Below are 21,332 nucleotides of genomic sequence, written 5' to 3'. Positions count from 1 at the left end.
GACTAATATTTGCCAACCACCATAAAACGACACAAGAACAATATTTTCTACTGTAGATGTCTCACTGCTGCTGGAGAGTAAACAGCTGACAGGAAGCACGACCACTTTCACCGGAAAGGAGGGACAGCTTATTGTTGCCTGAGCTCTGCGGTAATGGCGGTGTCTCGTCGCTGTTCGCAGCAGCAGCAACAACAGCAAAATACCTTACAATCTCCGCCGAGAAACGTCTCCATTTCGGGCTCCTCTTCGCCGATGGCCCAGCTGACCTCGGCTGTGGGAACCCTGGAGAATGAGAGGGAGACCACCGGAGGGATTGAGCTGGTCGTGGCCTCCCCGGACATACCAGCCCCGGTCCTAGCGAGCAGCGCCAGCTCCACCACGACTCCCTCCGGCGGAGGTAGCAGCGTCTCCAGTCCGGGCTCGGGAGCTACGAGCCCCGCCGAGGCCAGCAGCGGGATCGGCGGGGCCTTCAGGGAGCTGTTTGAGGCCTGTCGTAACGGGGACGTGTCCAGAGTGAAAAGACTCGTCGACTCGGTCAATGTAAACGCAAAGGACATGGCTGGACGAAAATCGACACCGCTTCATTTTGCTGCGGGTAAACATTTGAGAAAACTGTCGCTAATCAGATGGTTTGTCATCCCATTTAGAGCAAGAATATGCTTACACACCACCAAATCAACATTTTGCATTTGTACATCTTTCCATTTTCTCAGAAAGGTCTGTTGTATATATTTAAGTTTGTGGCATATGCAGGAGGCTCTCGGAGCACGCGCTAGTAGCTCCGTGTAATTTGCCTTACGTCATCTTTATTGGTGCTGAACTAGAGCAGGCAACGATCTGTGTTGTCACTGTTCAACCTAAATATTACCCAAGTGCACGTTTTATGAATTAAGACGTTTTCAAACTATAGGCAATTTGAGTAACATAGCTCATGTTGTTTATGCTCCTCAATAGAAAGCCAGTCTTACCAGAGCATGTGCTTATTTTTCTTGGACAATCACATACAGGTGTATATACATATGTATATACATATGTACATCACTGTAATTTCAGAGTTCTGATTTATTGATTATTGAGATTTTTTGATAACCATCATTAATGTTACTGATACAGTGTTATTAGATGTTGTTACACTGAACCTACATTTATTGCCTGAAGGTTTTGGTCGTAAGGATGTGGTGGAGCATCTCTTGCAAACTGGGGCCAATGTTCATGCCCGGGACGACGGTGGCTTGATCCCCCTCCACAATGCCTGCTCTTTCGGACACGCAGAAGTCGTCAGCCTCCTTTTGTGTCAAGGAGCAGATCCCAATGCCAGAGACAACTGGAACTACACACCACTACACGAGGCTGCCATTAAGGGGAAGATAGACGTGTGCATTGGTAAGAGCTGAAGATTTGATAATAAACCTAGTATATGGTATGCATTTGCTGAGCTCATTTCTAGGAATTCATTAAGTGTATAATATAATGTATGAAAACCAGTTCTTTCCATTTACTTCGTCATTGGCATTACTACTGCAATTCATCATTAGTGTTATTTTTACAATCTTTCAGTTTTACTACAACATGGAGCTGACCCAAACATCCGTAACACAGATGGAAAATCTGCCTTGGATCTTGCCGACCCGTCAGCCAAAGCAGTTCTTACTGGTCAGTTCTCTTTTTTGCAGAATGAATGTTTAAACACAAATCCTTCAACAAGTCAACAATTAAAACAATATATTCCTTTTTTTAGGTGAATACAAGAAAGACGAGCTTCTTGAAGCTGCAAGGTGAATTATCTGCTCATGTTACACACACTGCACTTAAATGTCCGTTATGCTCCCTTGTGTCATCTTCATTTAATATGTTGCTCAAAACCCTTTTCACTGTAAGCTTGTAACCCCAAGAGTCTACCACTGTAATTTTCTTCAGTCATTCCATAGATGCCAATTTAATCTTGATTGTTACATGACTTTTGTATTTACAGAAGTGGAAATGAGGAGAAGCTGATGGCACTGCTGACTCCACTGAATGTCAATTGTCATGCCAGTGATGGACGAAAGGTAATTGGAAATTGATATGTCTTGTTATTAAATACTGCATTTAATTTAATTTAATACTGATCCATTCATATAGTGTGCTATACTTTCTCCCTTTTACTCTAGTTTTTTATGAACGTGTCTCGTAGTTACACTTTATTTGCTAGTGTCTTAAAATGGTCTGATAATGTCCTCACAAACATTTACGTTTTACTGCTTCCAATGATTTTAGTGTGTTTTTTTTCTATTCCAGAAGACAAAATTTATTCTTCAAAGGCAGCATATACTATTGTAATTTTTGTTGCGCTATGCACTTTGCTTGTGGCCATTTTAAACAAAGCATAAATGCACAGTATATGACAATGATAAACACATTTGTATAATGTATTTAACTGAATGACCAGATTGCATAAACGTTGCTCAAACCTTCAGCTTTGACACTGCTGAAATCAGACAGTTGGATCTACAAAAAAAATAAAAAAATGAAAGAAAAGACAATGTCTAACCCAAGAAATACTAAGACACTGTCATTTTGTAATTTTTGTTTCATTTTGTTTTTCGTGTGACTCTGGCAACATTTGTCGATCAGTCAACATCCCAAAAAATGCTGGTAAGTTAACCTTGATAACGGCCACTTGATTGATGCACTGTTGTGATCTTTGTTTTATTCTTTATTTAATCCATTATTTTTTATTATTTTTTGGAACAATAAGCTGGCTGTCACTTGTTAATTGCACATCATGGACCTGGGTGATCGGGTCACTCATATCCCATCCTGATGCTCCTCTGTATGTGTTTGTTGTGCATATGGGAGCGAGTTTGTGTGTGTGTGTGTGTGTGTGTGTATGCGTGTGTGTGTGTGGGGAGGGGAGCTGGTTCGTTTGGTGTCATGGCAACGGTTCATTAATGGAATTTGGAGAGGAGCTCAAAACACTTGCCTGCTTTCTCTCTGCACTCTCACCCACAAATCTTCAAAATCTTTCAATTACAAGCTCACAATGTCTAATCATGTTTTTGTTTTGTTTTTGTTTTTTTGACATGTTTCTTTTGTAAATATAATGTGTAATGCATGCTTAAAGGCCTGTCTTCTGCATATTGTCTGGCAACTCTTGAATATACATGTGCATTTTGTACCTACATCATTTGGCAACAGCTGTTATGCAATAACAAATGAATCACACCTGTCATTGTAGTGCTATGATGCCCCCCATGGTCATGCATTTTGCCTGAATTTTTATTTGTGTCAATGTTGAAAGTGCTGCCCCTGCAAGCTCCCAACAGGATCTGTCACTGTGACCTGAGCACTAATTGTTTTACTTTGTACATTGCTGCATGTAAATCAAACTGCCTCATTGCACTGGCACAAGCTATTCTGAAAATCACCACTCAACCATTTGCACTTTGCTTTGAATAATGTTGCGGCTGACATTAATCACTCTAATATTTGGGAAAAGTTTATTTCAAAACTTTGGCTTGCTTCAAAACTAATTTGCTTAGTGTTAAAGTTGGGTCTGAATACATTACATTACATAAATACATCTGAATACCATTAGTAATTGATTATGCTTAAAGCAAAGGACAGCATATGTTTTCATTACCCAACTTTAAACATTTAGTCACACCATGGTCTCTCCCACTGTAACATTTTGATTAAGAATAGTTTTGAATTTTAAGATAACCTGATTAACTATTTCCATTTTGGTCTGGTATTGACAGCTAATGGACGCATTACGTGCTGCATCATTGGCCTTGTGTCACAGTATTCAACATTCATCTGCAACTCACAGAGCATAAGCCTGCCATTGCTCATTGCTCGTCACTGGCTCCTAATCAGCGGCTTTCTCATATGCCCATCTAAGGCACCACACAGCACCAAACTATCTTTATTAACACAATATGTTTTCTTTCAGTCGACCCCACTACATCTGGCAGCTGGCTACAACCGTGTCCGAATTGTTCAACTGTTGCTTCAACATGGAGCTGATGTGCATGCTAAGGATAAAGGGTGAGATTATTTTTGTTGGACACTTTCCTTTGACATTTTATCATCACAATTATTGACTATTATTTCTAGTGCTGTTTGTAATCTGGATGAACTATAAATATCAATCAATCTTGATGTTTACACAGCCGTATATTTGGTCAATACAATGTATTTATAACACAATTGTCATTGCAGTGGCCTGGTTCCTCTTCATAACGCTTGCTCCTACGGTCACTATGAAGTTACAGAGCTTCTTCTCAAAGTATGCGTTTGATTCAGTTGTGAAAAAGCAGTATTGTGTTATGTCTTTTTGCCAACTTCCCTCACATCACATCTATCATTTTTGAAACAGCATGGGGCTTGTGTCAATGCGATGGACCTGTGGCAGTTCACTCCACTACATGAAGCAGCATCGAAAAACAGAGTGGAAGTTTGTTCACTATTACTGAGCCATGGAGCCGACCCCACTCTGCTTAACTGTCACAGCAAAAGTGCAGTGGACATGGCCCCCACCCCAGAGCTCAAGGAAAGGCTTACGTGTGAGTATATGAGCAAAACTTGTACAAAAACACACCATTGTATTTATAAAAATGAATAAGAATTATATAATAATAATCCATAGAATAATCTGTATCAATTTTGGTTTCTTTTAGATGAGTTCAAAGGACACTCATTGCTTCAAGCTGCTCGAGAGGCAGACATGACGAAAGTGAAAAAGACACTGGCTCTTGAGATTATCAGCTTCAAACATCCACAGACAAATGAGACGGCACTGGTCAGAATTAAGTTTGTGTTGTTAACCAGATTGTATTTACAGCTTTTTAAATTGCATTTTGTTTAGCATTTTAACACTAATATTATACTAATATTTTAATGTATTTAGCACTGTGCTGTGGCCTCTCCTCACCCAAAAAGGAAACAAGTGACTGAACTGCTGCTGCGTAAAGGTGCCAATATCAATGAAAAGAACAAGGAGTGAGTTTGTAAAGTTTAGATTTTTTTTAAAATGATAAAAGTGACGTATTTATAACATTTCTTCACTTTTTCAGCTTTATGACTCCTTTGCATGTGGCTGCCGAGAGAGCCCACAATGACATCCTTGAAGTTCTTCAGAAACATGGAGCAAAGGTTGGTTCAGTTAGTTGGAGTAAATGCAGTATGATTTGTAAATTTAAATATTCTTTCTCTCAGGTGAATGCTGTAGATACACTTGGTCAGACGGCGTTACACAGGGCTGCGTTGGCTGGACACATTCAGACGTGTAAACTACTGCTGAGCTTTGGTGCCGACCCCTCCATTGTGTCTTTGCAGGGCTTCACTGCTGCACAGATGGGCAACGAGGCAGTGCAACAAATTCTAAATGGTAACTGCGCTTTGAATTGGTAACGCTTAATTGTTTATGTAGTTTGAGGCAGAACAACCTTTTGACTAAAGTTGAGAAGAAATATCTGTGTAGTCCCAGGTCTGATCCATAGTAAAAAATAAAAGTAAAATCTGTCAACTAGACAAAAGCTAATGTTTTTGTTTGTGTTTTGCAGAAAATGTTCCCACACGAAACTCTGATGTTGACTACAGGTTTCTAGAGGCCGCCAAAGCAGGAGACTTGGACACAGTGCAGGTATTGCATAGGTTAATTTTCTTATTGTTATGCTGTGATTCACAAAACAATTATTTGATATTTTAACATTGGTTTGTGCATTAAACTGTTAAATGTCCTTTGTAGCAACTGTGTACACCTCAAAATGTGAACTGCAGAGACTTGGAGGGTCGTCACTCCACTCCTCTACACTTTGCTGCTGGTTACAATCGTGTGGCTGTTGTTGAATACCTGTTACACCATGGAGCTGATGTCCATGCCAAAGACAAGGGGTAAGAGCTTTAATCTTGTGAAAGAGTATATTCTTTGAAGTTATTGATGGGTTTGAAAAAGTTGCATTTGCATTTCTTTTTATCAGTGGTCTTGTCCCTCTTCACAACGCATGCTCCTACGGTCACTATGAGGTGGCTGAGCTGCTGGTCAGACATGGAGCCTCTGTGAACGTTGCAGATTTGTGGAAGTTTACCCCACTTCACGAGGCTGCTGCTAAGGGCAAATATGAAATCTGCAAGCTCCTCCTCAAAGTAAGAAAACACCACTTATAAGGAGATGGGGAAGGTGAGGATGCTAGTGGCAGAAGGATGAGAGAGAAAGAGTGGATGTAGAGGTGATTGGTTGAGAGGGAAGGGCAACATACTTTGTCAACTTTCTGTCACTATCAGCCAATCAGTCTTTGAAATTGAATTCATGTGTCAACATAAAATATTTCTGCTAATTAAAATCGTCACACTTTCAGCATGGAGCAGACCCATCCAAGAAGAACCGGGATGGGAACATGCCTTTGGACATGGTCAAAGATGGGGACACAGACATCCAGGACCTTCTTAGGGGGGATGCAGCGCTCCTTGATGCTGCAAAGAAAGGCTGTTTGGCACGGGTTCAAAAACTCTGCTCTCCAGAAAATATTAACTGCAGAGACACACAAGGACGCAACTCCACACCACTACATTTAGCAGGTAATAGCTTGCCCTATAATTTGAAATATCCCTTTTGAACTGTAGCCAAATAATGTATTTTTTTTGTTTGTGTATAGCTGGCTATAACAACCTGGAAGTGGCAGAGTATCTTCTGGAGCATGGGGCTGATGTCAATGCTCAGGACAAAGGCGGACTTATCCCTCTTCACAATGCTGCTTCTTATGGGGTCAGTTTCTTGAAGAAAGGTCCTCATGTATTTTTATCAAATATTGTAACACTAAAATCTTTTGTCTTGTCCCTTGCTTTCCTCAGCATGTGGATATTGCAGCCTTACTGATCAAATACAACACATGTGTGAATGCCACAGACAAGTGGGCATTCACGCCCTTACACGAGGCGGCCCAGAAAGGTCGTACTCAACTTTGTGCCCTGCTGCTGGCCCACGGTGCTGACCCAACCATGAAGAACCAAGAGGGCCAGACTGCACTAGACTTGGCCACAGTAAGACTCATTTCTTTCATCTGTGCTTATGAAATAAGTACTACAGTAAATTCTAAACTTCCTTGTACAACCTCTTCACTGGTTTGTTACTTCTACCCAACCACCTTAATCTGCTGACAATGGGTAGCTGTCTATTTCTTCTTCTAAGTTCTTTGTTCTTTTCGTCAGGCGGATGACATTCGGGCCCTTTTGATGGATGCCATGCCTCCAGATGCCCTGCCCAGCTGCTTCAAGCCCCAGGCCACAGTGGTCAGTGCCTCAGTCATCTCTCCTGCCTCCACACCGTCCTGCCTGTCAGCTGCCAGCAGTATAGACAACCTGGCCGGGCCACTCACTGAGTTGGCTGCGGCTGCTGGTGCCGGGGCAACTGGAGTGGCAGATGGGGCCTCTTCAGACCGTAAAGAAGGAGAGAGTAAGGGCTTATTCATTTCTGTCTTGTATACAATTTGCTAAACAACATTATATAATTGTTAAAGATTGCAAAGGTTGGCCTATAGAATGGCCAAGGGATTTGGTCATAACATGCTCAGCTCTGTGAAGTATTCTGAATGTTTTTCATGATGCTAACTGTACTGATCTTATAAAGGCTACAGGCCTTCTTTTGCAAGAAAAGCAAGAAAAACTCAAATAAAGCAGTGTTATCAGTGTTGCATACTGCACTTAATCTATTTGTTTTAAGAAATGTTCTTGTTTTGTTTTTTTAACTTATTAAAATTGTCACATTTTTACTCCTCTTCCACCTAGTGACCATGCTGGACATGAACATCACTCAATTCCTGAAGAGTCTTGGTTTGGAGCATTTGCGGGACATCTTTGAAAGAGAGCAGGTCTGTGATACAAGAAGGACATTCTGATGCTAAAATAATCAGGGTATGTTACCATGAATGCTTCTTTTGTAGATCACCTTAGATGTGCTGGCAGACATGGGCCATGAGGAACTGAAGGAGATTGGCATTAATGCTTATGGCCACAGACACAAACTCATCAAAGGCGTAGAGAGGTTGCTTGGAGGCCAACCAGGTAAGAAGACATTTTGTAGTGAATCATCTCCAAATGCCAGCAGGGGTTTGGTGTCTGATTGGATTCCTATTTCTGACTCAACATTTTAAAACTTGCAATTCTGTTGAGAATGAGTCACTGGTGACTTTTGCAGTGTTTTCTTTGTTCAGGGTCCAATCCATATCTGACATTCCATTGTGCAAACCAAGGCACCATCTTGATAGACCTTTCCCCTGACGACAAAGAGTATCAGTCTGTGGAAGAGGAGGTGAGCAACTGAACCAAAAGGGGAAACACTTGTCAAACAAACATTCATCAAATAGATTAACAGCATTTGGGTTGAAACGGTTTATTTTTGGCTTTTCAGATGCAGAGCACCATCCGAGAGCACAGAGATGGAGGCAATGCTGGTGGGGTGTTCAGCAGATATAACATAATCAAGGTTCTTCCCCATTTATTTGAAATCCCATTTTAAGTATACCGAACTCACTTGTACTAATTATTTTAAATTATGACTTTTATCCCACAGATCCAGAAAGTTGTTAACAAGAAGCTACGAGAACGTTATGCACATCGACAGAAGGAAATTGCTGATGAAAACCACAACCACCACAATGAGAGAATGCTCTTCCATGGTACCCATACGCCATTTTGCTGTTCTGTGAGATGCTTTGTTTCTGGAAAATGTATTTTATTTTAATACTTAACCTGTGTTTTTTAGGTTCTCCTTTTATCAATGCCATCATCCACAAAGGTTTTGATGAGAGGCATGCCTACATCGGAGGGATGTTTGGTGCAGGGATCTACTTTGCAGAAAACTCCTCGAAGAGTAACCAGTATGTGTATGGGATTGGTGGAGGTACTGGCTGCCCAACTCACAAGGACAGGTCCTGTTACATGTGTCACAGGTGAGCCTGACTTCATCTTCCCTCAGTACTTTTTGATTAAGTCAAATTCCCCCCTTAAAAACACACCTTTTCATCTCTATCTGCACCCATAGGCAAATGCTGTTTTGTCGAGTCACCCTTGGGAAGTCTTTCCTACAGTTTAGTGCCATGAAGATGGCCCATGCTCCACCTGGACACCACTCTGTAATTGGGCGGCCCAGTGTCAATGGGCTGGCATATGCAGAGTATGTCATCTACAGAGGGGAGCAGGTAAAGCTTTGTTCACATATCTCTGATTTTAAGTTAATATGGCATGTATGTAAATTTTGCCTTGTCTCTTTCAGGCCTACCCAGAGTACCTCATCACATACCAGATCCTTAAGCCAGAAAGTACTGCCCAGTCTGCAGCCGGGGCTGAGCAAAAGTCATAGTTGACTTGGTAACACATGGACTAGAGCTTGTTACTTTCATTCTTATATTGCAAATGCCTAAAAACTTTATTTAAACATTATCAGTGTCCTATCCAATAGATTTCATGGTGACCAGTGCTTCAGAAGGAAATGCACTGTATACTGCTTGTGATGAACACATGTCAGATTTCTCTTTTTTCATAGGCTGCATGTTGATGCAAACGCATGCTTGGCCCAATGGCATACATTGGTTAGTTTTTTGGGTATCCCCTCGCTGCCTCTTCAGCGAGCAGGAGGGTGCTTGTACAAACATTATTTAGCAGTTAGATACTCACACCATCTCATGACTTGTGACTGTAGAAAATCGCTCACTTGTTTAACTATGTATGAACAAATACTACTGCCCCATTAAACATGGGTCACTCATGGCCTTCACCCTAACACTATCCAAAAGACAGTTTGGGCCTACTGCTTAATTATGACTGAACATTACACTGTTAAGACTACAGTTTTCAACTCTGTGTTGGTATTCGTTACATGCTGAAAGAGTAAGTGACAACAGAACGACTAGAGATATAATCAAAATGTTGAAGTAACCTTTCTGCTGCCACGATTTTGGTCACAAATGCATCATAAGGATTTGCACTTTTACATAGAAACTTATTTAAGTTATTAAATTAGCATATTTGCAAGCAAAAGATATCTGTACAGGTTGTGTAAATGGTTGTGTATAACTGTCGCTGTTTAACAGTATCACTACGTTTGATTGTAAATTACATCAGAATTTTCTTTCATGCCTTCTTGACTATCCCCCATTTTTTAAATAAATGTCCCATAACAACTTTGTGTTTTGTCATTATTTTAAAAAAAAAAAAAGTTAATAAAACTGCCTCACCTGAATCCAGGTAGACTCACTGGCAGTAAACTTTATCGCCACTCTGTATGTTAATAAAACGTACTATCATCATATAATAAAAACAGAATGTTTTATTATAGATCCATGACTATCATGAATAGTCCCCCCCCCCCCCCATAAAAATCTATTAGAATAAAAATGGTTCTATGATTAAAAACTATATTATGGTCGCATATATTTTACGTCATCGCTGTCACCTGACCTGTACTGCGCTTCGTCACGTGACAGATCCGTGTTTGCACCTTTACTCTCCTTTAGGTTTAAGTGTTTCTCTGCCATGTAAATCACGGCGTTATACTTGTACTTAATTACTAATGCTAAAGTTTACTGTTATGAATGTTACATTATTTTGTATTGTATTACTATTTCACTTTAGCGACACTTCAGACGGTTTGTGTGAGATCACAGTTGATGTCAGTGAACCAGTGGGAGAGCTCAAACATTTTTGGGGCAGCACGGGGTTCTGGTAAGCTTTAGACTTCACAGTGTTCGTCATTTTACCTAGGCAAGTTGATGTGAATAGCCTAGTTCACAGAAAGTATTGAGATTTAAAGAAAGGTTGGTCAAGAATTCAAGATAACTTGCATTTGTAATTCTCAGTAGCCTACTTCATGGCAAAATAAATATATAAGTTGAGGTTCTAAGGATGGCCTCAGTTTCCACATCTAATATGGCTTATGCACTTCTTACCAATTCAATGTCTTCCATCTTTTGCCTTTTTATTTCTCTCTTTAGTCCTCCTTTGCCTCACACACAAGCAGAGCATTATGACCTGAGCATCGACCAACGTCTGAATCTTGCCTATGTGGGCTCTGTACCTCATGGAGGCTTACAACAAGTGCGAATTCACTGGATGCTGGAGCTTGTTTCTGCACAGTAAGAAACATATGACAATAATACATATATGGGATTTGGGAAGACTCCCCTAAAAAGACATTTTGACATTCTCAGTGGGACAATTGTGGTTAAAAATTGCCTATAAATGCAAACAAAAATGAGATGAAACATTTTCACACATCATATAACAACAACCACAAGGAGGACATACATATGTTGATTATTTAGAGGGAATAGCACTGCATATGACAAAGAGTCTAATTAATTTATTTAAAATGTAATAAATTTTCATCTGTGTTTTATGTATGTTTTAGAAAACTAGGGGGGGAGGTTCACTATAACTTCACTAAACTTGATCAGTTGATTGATCTGTTATGGACTAATGGACTCCGACCAGGTACAGCAAAAGTAAAATGAAAACTTTCATCTGTGTTTTAGAATAACCACATTCTATTTGTATTTCAGGTTTTGAATTAATGGGTAGTGTCTCAAACTTCTTCACTGACTTTGAAGACAAATCTCAAGTGGTTGAATGGAGAAACCTAATTTATCAAATTGCCAAGAGATATATTGGTGGGTGGATTATGGTAATCCTTTCTGTTCTGCGTTTATCTCATTCAAAACCTGCTCTGATTTTGATTTACAGACATATATGGCCTTGGAGTAGTCTCCCAGTGGAACTTTGAAACATGGAACGAGCCCAATAATCATGATTTTGATAATGTCACAGTGTCTATTCAAGGCAAGTTCTCTTTTTATTTTTTGAACCCATTAATTACTTTGTCATTGTAATCAATGTACAATGTCATATTAATTATGATAGTTGAAACAGTAGTGGTAATTTCACACTTTGAACCTGGTGTGTAGTGGAAGTAGCAGTAGCATTAGAAGTATAAAGGAGAGCAACTATGCCAGCTGGAATAAGAGTAGTATCAGTACTTGAATCAGTAGTAGTCATACTAGTAATGGCCATTGTAGGAGTAATCATTGCGGTAAATTTGATATTGTTATAACTGAGCTCTCTTTAGGTTTCCTGAACTATTATGATGCCTGTTCAGAGGGCCTTCATGCTGCTAGTCCCCTTCTCAAATTTGGGGGTCCTGGAGACTCCTGTCACACCTCTCCACACTCTCCATACTGCTGGGCCATGCTGCAACACTGTTATAATGGCACCAACTTCTTCACAGGCGAGAAAGGGGTCAGACTTGACTATATCGCTTTACACAAAAAGGTAGGACAACTACATAAACAAAATATTCCTCACTTTTATACTAAAAGGCTGTATCTTGATTTGTTACTTGACTAAAATGTTAATCTTGCAAGTAGTTTTGATTACATTATTTGACTTATTTCACGTACATTTCCTTGGCATTGAAGGTACTCAGATATGAATATCTTCAAATAGTCTAGGCCTTATACAATTAAATCATAAATAGTATTTTTTCACTTTATTTTTGTTCATTTGTAATACTTCTTATAGGGTGGAGGATACTCTCTTCCCATCCTCCAACAAGAAATCCAGACAGTAGGAGAGATACACAAGCGCTTCCCTAAATTTCAAAGTCTCCCGATCTACAACGATGAGGCTGATCCCCTGGTGGGCTGGTCCAGGCCTCAGGAGTGGAGGGCAGATGTTACTTATGCTGCAATGGTGGTCAAGGTAAAATGGAAATTTACAAATGATTGTCATTTTATACGGCAATCAGGGATAAAATGTGGTCAAAATATTATGCACAAAGACCACTAGTAAATCACATAATTATTGTTTTGTTCTGTTTTGTTTTTTTTCATCTGCAGTTCTTTAGGACCGTGTGATACTAATTTTGTGAATTTTCCTAATGGTAGGCTTGTTTCATTCAGGTTATAAAACAGCACCAAGACCTATTGTTGTTAAATCCAAACAACACAATAAACTACACTCTTCTCAGTAATGACAATGCCTTCCTGAGTTACCACCCGCACCAGTTTACTCAGCGCACCCTTACAGCCCGCTTTCAGGTCAACAACACACAGCCACCTCACGTGCAAATGATCAGGAAACCGGTCCTTACTGTCATGGGACTTCTTGCCTTACTCGGTAACTAAATTATGTTTTTAATTGTTATTTAATGTTCTTCTTATTTAAAGTGAAAACATTCAGTTACATTTGTCTGCTAAAAAATTTACATTTGGTTCATTCACATGCTCCAAGTTAGCATCTTATCTACCAACTATTTTAAATAGATTCTTGTAAAATATCTTATGTTTAATTACATAGTTACATTAAGCTTATTTATTTGAATAAAGAGATTAACGTAAAAATCATGTAGGACACCTCCTTTACTGATTGAAATGTTAAATGATCTAACATAAGAGACCCATATTTAATCCTAATCTTTTTGCTTACAGGAGACACTGAGGTCCTGTCTCAAGCTTCCCCCTCATCTGAAACATTGGGGGTTATAGCCAGCACCCATAAACCTGCAGTGTCCTGGGGCTCTGACAGCTGGCAAACCTCAGTCCTGGTTTATAACAGTGATGACAACCAGACCTCAACCAGCGCTGATGATGTTACTGTGGCAATTAAATCAGTGCCAAAGCTAAAAGGCAAAATTGTAACTTCTGTAATTTTATAGATAGTTTAATTATTTTGAGTTTATTAACATTCTATTCTTCTCATTGTTGTTAACTATTATTATTATTATTATATTGTAATTTGAGATCTACTATATTCAAGTAATTTCTCTTGTAGATCTATACAGTTTGTCTTACTACAAGTAAGATATAAGTAAGTAAGATATATTTAAAAAATATTATTAAAAAAAAAAAATCTTGCCATTTTAATTTGAAAAATATGATATCTAACATTTCCCACCATAGCCAATGTTGCTCATAGTAACACCTAACATTTAAGTATTTTGAAAACAACATAGAGGTTACTTTTAGAAACATCATAGTCATGTCTTTGGCAACAATATTCAGTATCCTCAGTGAAGTAAAAGCTATATCTCTGTATATTTGGCCACAGGTCTTGTGTATTCCACATTTTATATCGACAATAATTCCACCAACTCATATAAACTGTGGCAAAGCATGGGCAGCCCAGACTTCCCCACGCCTGAAGACTTTAGGAAGCTCAGAAGATCACAGGTAACAGCCTCTTTCTAGTAACAATATACGTAAAATGCAACAAATGTAAATGTATTTGACCTGTTTCTTTCAGGAGCCTGTTATTGGTGGGCCCTGGCCAGTTCCCGGGGGAGATACACTGGTCCTAAAAGCCAGATTGTCTTTACCCTCTGTCCTACTCATTCATGTCTGTGCCCGGCCCAAAGTTGCTCCAGATCAGGTAATAACATTTTTTTTTAAGTTTACAATACAATGTTAAAAGTATAAGTAACTAGAAGAAGAGATATTTCACTGTTTATATAATCCACTATGTTTACTATATGTATGTAATGTAGTAAACATATTCACATGTGTTGTGTATTGGTCTTTTGTAGGTAAATGGATTGCGTTTCATTGGGATCACTACAAGCCAGGTATTAATTGTTTGGTCAGACCACTGCGTGAACTCTAAGTAGGTATAAATATACCTAAGTAGTTACAATTATATAAATTAAGATTTATTCATCTGTACTTCCAGATGCATTAAAACCTTTGAAGTGGAATTTTCTGGTGATGGCAGTGAATTCAAAAGGATCAATGTCCAAGACACTATTTTCACCTCATATGTTAATGCTCCTGGTAAGACCATTTTTATATATTATTAGTGAACATCCTAAAGGGCTAGGAACCACACTAGCCACAGTAGGTAGTTACCAAAAAGTTAACATTGGGCAGTTGTAATTTTGCTCTCCCTCTTTCTGTCTCTCAGTTGACCAGGAGGTGAGTGGCCTGTACAGAGTGAGAGCCGTGGACTATTGGGGCAGGCCTGGTCCATATTCACTTACAGAGAAGTACTCAGAGCACAGCTAACAAAAAAACAGAATTTTGTCAATTGTACAGTGTGAATATTTATTTTTATATAATCTTGTATTTTATGTTAATAAGGTTCCTGAATAAATGCAAGGCATATCGATATTAGATTCAAAATACTTAACTAACATTTTAAGATTCAACTATAATAATTTAGCTAATAACAGTAAGTTTGTTGTAGCAATCATATATTTTTATTCTGTTCTATATTAGCCTCATTTAATGTCTTTTATTTTATAATCCTAATTGCCCTATATGCATTGTGTTTTTTTGATATTCTAATAAAAATGTAGTCTTTCATAAAATGAAAATATTCAAATATTCCAACTTCCAACTAGGATTTGGCTAATGTACAGAATGTGACGACAACAGCAATACATACTGTAACAACATTTATTGTTACCAGTTACAGCAGATGTCAACCATCAAAACAGTCTTTCAGTCGTGTTGGATCCCCACCTGGTAAAGCAATAGTGCCACAATGACAGAGCTGGGAGTAAATCAAATTGGATTGGTCCGATAATTTTTTCACAGGGACAGTGTGAGCAACAAACAGATCCATAATAGGATTATTGAACCAATTGTGTCTTGGATGAAGTCTTGTTTGGGGAGTAAATGAGGTAATGTGTTGAGTGTTGTCTGGTGATGAATTTAGCAGGCTCCTGAAAGGACAAGAGTGAGACAGAAATGTCAGTAATGTGTATATTCCAAAAGTCTAATCTGATAATCACCTATAATCTTTATTGTCAAGAGCCTAATTGGACTATAATATAACAGCTTTTTGAATAGGGTAACAGTCATCTCTCAATACATTATATTACATTATTATATGAAATTACATTGGCTTGATCACAATTAAATACATATTGCTTAAATATTTAGCTTAATGTAATTAAAAAAGATCACCTGATCTTTGTGGTGTTAGGGTGTCAATAACATTAAAAATGTTGAATTTTAAACCAAGTCAATCAAACCAGCTGAAATGCTTTAAGATAGGGTACTGACCAGACTGGAGAACGGGCTGGAACTGTCCGCTCATGCAGATCTCCTCCTGTTTCTGGCGGACAACTCTCTGGATGGCGGGGGGCAGACCACGGGGGCTGCGGCTGAACACCAGGGCGTAGCCATCATCACAAGACCCATCCTCCTTCAGAGTGCGGCAGGCATAGGTGATGGCATAGTTATCATAGTCAGTGTCGATCACCCAGTAGTTGTCACCTGGAGGATTAAAAAGAGTTGGATTTCGCTTTGGATATCTTTAGCTCAGCCGATTAACTAGATCCAAACATGGTTAAATTTATCCTAGTAAACAAGACTAAACTGATGTGCAATTAGCATTTTTGGAAAAGCTTACCTCCACTGGACAGGTAGCTGGCAAGTCCTTGATAGTTCATGAACATTTTGCCGGGAGTACCAGGGTCAGGCACAGAGTACTGGGCAGCCATGTCAGCACACACAACCCAGAATCTAAATGTAAGAAAGCGCAAAGAATGATGAGTTTTCCGTGAAACAGGATTTCAAGACAACATTATCAATGTCCTATGTACTGACCCAAACAGTGTAACTCTGCCCCTGGAGGAGGCCACCATGGCGCCATCATCTCCAATAGTGTATTCAGCTGAGATGTTGTCCTGAAGGAACAGCCCCTCTGGGTCCTTCTTCTGCAGAGCATACCACTTTCCTGCATACTGGAAATGGTAAAATACAAATATTACTTTAAATTTAAAAAAGTTTTGCACAAAATTCATTCACTATAAACTCAACAGCTAATACATTTTTTGAAATCCTTGTTGATGTTACTTCAGAGATTTAGCAAGTAATTTTGAGAAGCTATATTAATGATGGAATTGACAAACTATAGTGGAAGATTTTATGTACCCTCTTGGGATCAAAGTCCTCCTTCACTGTGAAGCTTTCCACAACACAGGAAGCTAGGCTCTGTTCCACACAGGCAAGAAAGAGCATCACCAGGGCAAACATTTGGAAGTCCATCCTAAAAGACAATAGTTGAGTATTCATTATTATTACTAATAATAATGTATATTGTACATATACATTTTAAAATAGTTCCTTACCTGATGTGATGTTTGAGGTCTCTGGAGAGCTTGTTATGGGGTAGAGTTGTCAGAGATGTTGTGAGAAGATGCAGTGAGGGCCCTTTTATACCAGACAGAGACAGGCTCAATGATTATTTTCACTTCTTGAACCTAAATACAGACCGTAAATCTAGTACTAATCCAGTTAACAAAATCCCCAGTGTAAGCCTGTGAACCCATACATTCAGCAGAGAGTGGGCTTTATATAATTGTTGGATATATAATAGGATCCATGTCAACAGACACTCTGAGGTGACAGTGCCCTGAGCCTAGTCACAAGGCAGACATGACGACTTTAAACACGTGTTATTGAGTGTGAATGTTACATGATTTGAAAATTCAATGGTGATATAGGTATTCACATTACATATCTTTATTTTACGGTTATGATCAATGAAAAGATTTAAGGCAGTGAGGAAATAATTTAAAAAATCAAATATTTTCTCATGTATTAAAATAAGCTATGTATAATTAAATACAAAATTATTATTATTATTATTATTATTATTATTATTATTATTATTATTATTATTAATAATAATAATAATAATAATAATAATAATAATAATAATAATAATAATAATAATAATAATAATAATAATAATACACCAAGTTTCAGATGACATAACATTTTATAGGCCAATAATATTTAATACAGATGGCGGGCAGCTAAGTGAATACTGTTAAAATGCAGATTTTTGTTGTATTGTAGTGAGTTCCTTGCTGTTGTCACTAATAGAAATGATCAGGCTCAACATGCATGAATTTACCTTTTGGATATTTTATGGCAAAGCAGTGTAATCAACTGGAAAATTTGGTACTTGCCCCTGATCTGGAATTATGACGTCACATTTTAGAATCTGAAAACCACCAATAGACCCTCTAGAAGACTATCGTCAGAATCCTCAAATATTAACAGAATGTTCAAATATGTTCAATGAAGAAGTAAAAAGGTTTAAATGCTAATTACTTTAAGTCTTTAAACAAAAAATAAGATACAGTTTTGAATCACTGGGGTAGAAATGTCAGTTTTTTTGCTTTTCTATCTCAAAGGATGGAAAAACATATCATCTAGCCTCAAAATGGTATTTTAGTTTCTCAAAAAATATAATTTGTGGTAAGGTAAGTTGTATCTCTGTAGACAAAACAATAAACCATTATGAGGTCAGTATTTCCTGAAATTGTTCATATTTTGTGTTGTCTGTTTTTAATCCCACTTTCTCCATTGAAGTTTAATTATGTTCCACTTCATTATTGTCTCCATTCCAGATTGTAGAATTTATATTTATTACACTATATTAATAACCAGTGATGCAAATACCACTAATTACTTTGAATTTAATATTGGATATATTTCAACAATTGAGTAGATTTATTTCCCTTGTCATGTCAATAATGGTTTAGCATTTTCCATTTGGAGTTTGACACAAGTTAAGCAACAGCTGTCCTTGGTGTCCTCAACAAGAGGTAAACTGTAATCCTGATACATGTTAGTGGAAGAATCCAGTGGCCAAAAAGGTAGATTTAATATTACAAAATAAGATTGGCTCATAAAGTGTTACAACAACTATAACTGACGGAATATGGTGGATCCTGGATTATATTTTTTAATGTCAGAAGTTTATTTTATTTAAATATGACACTTTTGTATTACTTTGTATTTACCAAATCTTACTCAAAGTACATGGTGCGTGTTAGTTTTTTTTTGCCTCCAACATCTCAGCAGCCCTGAGGAGACATAGTGGCTCAGCTCCAAACATAGATATGCACTGCCGGTAATTCCCAGGTATTTTTAGCCGACTTTACTTTTGTTGTGGCTCTACGTTTACCTGACCAACACCTATAGAGTATACAAGGGGTGGACCTGCTTTAAGACTTTCTTATATACACATTTCCAAAAAAATTTAATGCAACTCATACTTTTATTTAAGTAATGTTTATTTATCTTATGTGCCAAAAAGCACTAATCTATGGGTCACATGTCAATAAACAACAAATGTATGGTGCATTCCTGTTCCCATAATTCTCAAGCAGCTTCACTGAATGATGAGTGTAAGGGGTTTTAGTGAGAAAGATGTTTATGAGCAATAGTAATCCACATCCTTTTACTTAAAAAGACTCAAGAAAACGGCACAAATAAGCGGGCATCTTCACTCAGCTTTACTTCAAAATGGTATCTTCACTTGCTGCAAAAATGAGATACATTAGGTTAGCAACATAAAGTTTTATTTGTAGATGGTGCTTAAAGATTGTTGCATGAGATATCCAATCCTTACCTTCTGCTAGCTGCTTGGCAATGCGCTCCTGCTCTTCACGGATCTTCTTCTCTTCCTCTGCTATCCTTTTCTCCTCTGCAGCAATGGGCTTCAGGTGTTCTGTGCAAGAAGGTGATAGAAAAAAAATTTCCTCAACATCAATGCAGAATACAGTCTAAGGTGTGCTGCTCAAACCACTCACCATATCTCTTCTTGCCATAAAAGATGCCAGCGATTAGAGCTGAATATCTTGCCGTCTGCAGTAAGACATAAGCGTTACTGATGACAAAAAGACAACTAACCATGCTAGACTTAAATAAATTTGCAATTATAGTTGTATAGGTTTGTGCATTAGAACAGACTTCAAACTTGCCACGTTTTATTTGAGGGGACATTTTGGGAGCTGACCATTGCAGTGACCATTGGTGCACATGTGCATTACTGCACTATTACTTCTTGTTAAAACAAACACGATATGAACTTGTTATAATTACTACCTGACAAGCTGGTGCTTATCTTGTCAATGACAACTGCTAACTAAACATGCTAGCTGGATTTAAAACACCAAATTTCATTAGCATGTTGCGACAACATTTATTTTCTTAAACGTGCTCAGAGTTATCGCTATCCATCATGTAAAGCCATGTGTTTGTGCTTTATTATTGTCATTGTATTGACAAGAACACCTTGTAGTCTACATGTCCGGTTAGCTTGTGGCTACTAAAGCTTAGCATTTTCTCGTATACAGTCCACAGCGAGTTACTTTAAAACACACAATTACAACACTAACAGACACTTTTTACATCTTTGTTTTATGTTACAAACCTTAATAAGAGGCGATACAGCGACAGGAGGAGCCATCGTGGTGATATTTTAGCCTTTAGCTGCAGAGGTGACTTTCCCACCGCTAAGCACTATGGGAGAAGATGGTTCCGTCTGTGTTTAATGGTAAAGAGCAGTGAGCCAGTGGGGGTTTCTGCCCCCCAGTGGACGGAACCGCAAAAGGCAGAGGCTCCGAGTGAAGCATATCCTTGGCGCAGGGGACAGTGTAGATTGCAGATATTCGTGATATTCGTGATGCGTTTTTTGGCCGAGATCTGTGCAACACCGACACCCTTGGTGCGCCGGATGTGATGGATATAGACCCCACGCCATGACATCAGATAGAATTATGGAAGAAAGAGTGTTGTTGCAGGCGATAGAGTAGTTAGGCACATAGATTTCTATCAGTAGCAAAGGCACTAGGTTAAATCATATACCTATAGTTCGCAAACTACAGCCTTCGATACTTCAATACAAAAAAACTTTCAGGACTTTTAAGGTTGTGTGTAATAAGTAAAAAAAAAAAAAAAAAAAAAAAGTAGCTCTCCAGTAGATGTCAGTAAAGATGAATTAAATTGATCCAGTAGATGTCAGTCAAGACCATGGATCCATGGTAAAGCTGCACAAAGTTATTTATGTATTTATTTATTTATTATTTTTGCAAATAAAGATCATTACGTTTTATTAGAAAAAATATCAAATATAAAATACAAGGGCAAAAAGGGTGGAGGTGTGTGTGCGGTTTTTTTTAGATAATTTTGTTGCTCACAGGTTCTCATTTGGGGTGTTTTCAGCTCTTGACAATGTATCCTTTAAAATGGAGCTAAAACAATCATGCTCCATACTCTACGTAGTCATACAAACCTCCCCAGCACTTTCAAAATTTTATTGATGATTTTACTGAGATGCTTTCAGTCGTATGTGCAGACTTTAATGGTTTAGTCATTACAGGTGATTTTAATGTGCATGTGTTTGACAGAAACGCTAAAGAACTAAGAACTAACAAGGACAGATCCTTGAAACCTTTGGTCTGACTCAGCATGTCAGCGAGCCCACCCACAACAGAGGGCACACTCTGGACCTGCTCATTGCAAAAGGAGTAAATATTTCAAATGTCAATGTTGTGGATG

General features: G+C 38.4%; 3 protein-coding genes and 1 long non-coding RNA gene across 5 annotated transcripts; 2 read left to right on the top strand and 2 right to left on the bottom strand.

Moving 5' to 3' along the window:
• The first annotated feature begins 90 nt into the window (after positions 1-90).
• On the top strand, positions 91-10,155 carry LOC117375623 (poly [ADP-ribose] polymerase tankyrase-1). 2 transcript variants are annotated; one of them, XM_033971918.2, is made up of 28 exons: positions 91-595; positions 1,159-1,383; positions 1,558-1,653; positions 1,739-1,775; positions 1,973-2,048; positions 2,614-2,634; positions 3,935-4,029; positions 4,204-4,270; positions 4,361-4,547; positions 4,662-4,783; positions 4,892-4,983; positions 5,058-5,136; positions 5,200-5,371; positions 5,547-5,626; positions 5,732-5,877; positions 5,964-6,129; positions 6,342-6,561; positions 6,639-6,748; positions 6,835-7,023; positions 7,192-7,435; positions 7,768-7,850; positions 7,923-8,043; positions 8,193-8,290; positions 8,390-8,464; positions 8,552-8,657; positions 8,744-8,930; positions 9,023-9,179; positions 9,254-10,155. In XM_033971918.2, exons 1-28 carry the CDS (start codon positions 154-156, stop codon positions 9,338-9,340), a joined length of 3,780 nt encoding a protein of 1,259 aa, XP_033827809.1. In that variant the 5' UTR covers positions 91-153; the 3' UTR covers positions 9,341-10,155. The 2 variants fall into 2 exon arrangements, with proteins under 2 accessions (XP_033827809.1, XP_033827811.1); XM_033971920.2 differs by lacking the exon at positions 2,614-2,634 and having other exon boundaries at positions 107-595.
• A 289-nt stretch (positions 10,156-10,444) lies between these two features.
• idua (alpha-L-iduronidase) lies at positions 10,445-15,333 on the top strand. The gene is made up of 14 exons (XM_033973313.2): positions 10,445-10,701; positions 10,971-11,111; positions 11,387-11,469; positions 11,538-11,645; positions 11,719-11,814; positions 12,101-12,303; positions 12,553-12,732; positions 12,933-13,149; positions 13,461-13,658; positions 14,080-14,201; positions 14,275-14,400; positions 14,555-14,631; positions 14,698-14,798; positions 14,929-15,333. Exons 1-14 carry the CDS (start codon positions 10,550-10,552, stop codon positions 15,027-15,029), a joined length of 1,905 nt encoding a protein of 634 aa, XP_033829204.2. The 5' UTR covers positions 10,445-10,549; the 3' UTR covers positions 15,030-15,333.
• An 84-nt stretch (positions 15,334-15,417) lies between these two features.
• On the bottom strand, positions 15,418-17,259 carry LOC117376620 (purpurin-like). The gene is made up of 6 exons (XM_033973135.2): positions 17,105-17,259; positions 16,908-17,022; positions 16,581-16,717; positions 16,384-16,496; positions 16,035-16,247; positions 15,418-15,691 (listed from the first exon to the last, which is right to left on the bottom strand). Exons 2-6 carry the CDS (start codon positions 17,019-17,021, stop codon positions 15,681-15,683), a joined length of 588 nt encoding a protein of 195 aa, XP_033829026.1. The 5' UTR covers position 17,022; positions 17,105-17,259; the 3' UTR covers positions 15,418-15,680.
• A 1,799-nt stretch (positions 17,260-19,058) lies between these two features.
• On the bottom strand, positions 19,059-20,345 carry LOC117376621 (uncharacterized). The gene is made up of 4 exons (XR_004541779.2): positions 20,206-20,345; positions 19,583-19,637; positions 19,402-19,500; positions 19,059-19,311 (listed from the first exon to the last, which is right to left on the bottom strand). It is a non-coding gene; the product is annotated as an uncharacterized LOC117376621 (long non-coding RNA).
• Between the last annotated feature and the right edge of the window lie 987 nt (positions 20,346-21,332).

Source organism: Periophthalmus magnuspinnatus, chromosome 9, assembly GCF_009829125.3.
Source record: "Periophthalmus magnuspinnatus isolate fPerMag1 chromosome 9, fPerMag1.2.pri, whole genome shotgun sequence".
Lineage (NCBI taxonomy): Eukaryota > Metazoa > Chordata > Actinopteri > Gobiiformes > Gobiidae > Periophthalmus > Periophthalmus magnuspinnatus.
Note: the sequence above shows the minus strand (reverse complement) of the source record. Positions and strands in the feature narration are given on the sequence as shown.

Bases quoted from the DNA above. Each gene is read 5' to 3' on its own strand.
- idua (XM_033973313.2), top strand. From the start codon at position 10,550: ATGCTAAAGTTTACTGTTATGAATGTTACATTATTTTGTATTGTATTA. The intron at 11,815-12,100 runs GCAAGTTCTCTT...AGCTCTCTTTAG, and splicing joins TGTCACAGTGTCTATTCAAG to GTTTCCTGAACTATTATGAT. The intron at 12,304-12,552 runs GTAGGACAACTA...TACTTCTTATAG, and splicing joins ATATCGCTTTACACAAAAAG to GGTGGAGGATACTCTCTTCC.
- LOC117376620 (XM_033973135.2), bottom strand. From the start codon at position 17,021: ATGGACTTCCAAATGTTTGCCCTGGTGATGCTCTTTCTTGCCTGTGTG. The intron at 16,497-16,580 runs GTCAGTACATAG...TCTTACATTTAG, and splicing joins GGCAGAGTTACACTGTTTGG to ATTCTGGGTTGTGTGTGCTG. The intron at 16,248-16,383 runs GTAAGCTTTTCC...TTAATCCTCCAG, and splicing joins CAGCTACCTGTCCAGTGGAG to GTGACAACTACTGGGTGATC.
- LOC117375623 (XM_033971918.2), top strand. From the start codon at position 154: ATGGCGGTGTCTCGTCGCTGTTCGCAGCAGCAGCAACAACAGCAAAAT. The intron at 2,049-2,613 runs GTAATTGGAAAT...TTTGTCGATCAG, and splicing joins ATGCCAGTGATGGACGAAAG to TCAACATCCCAAAAAATGCT. The intron at 5,627-5,731 runs GTATTGCATAGG...TGTCCTTTGTAG, and splicing joins GAGACTTGGACACAGTGCAG to CAACTGTGTACACCTCAAAA.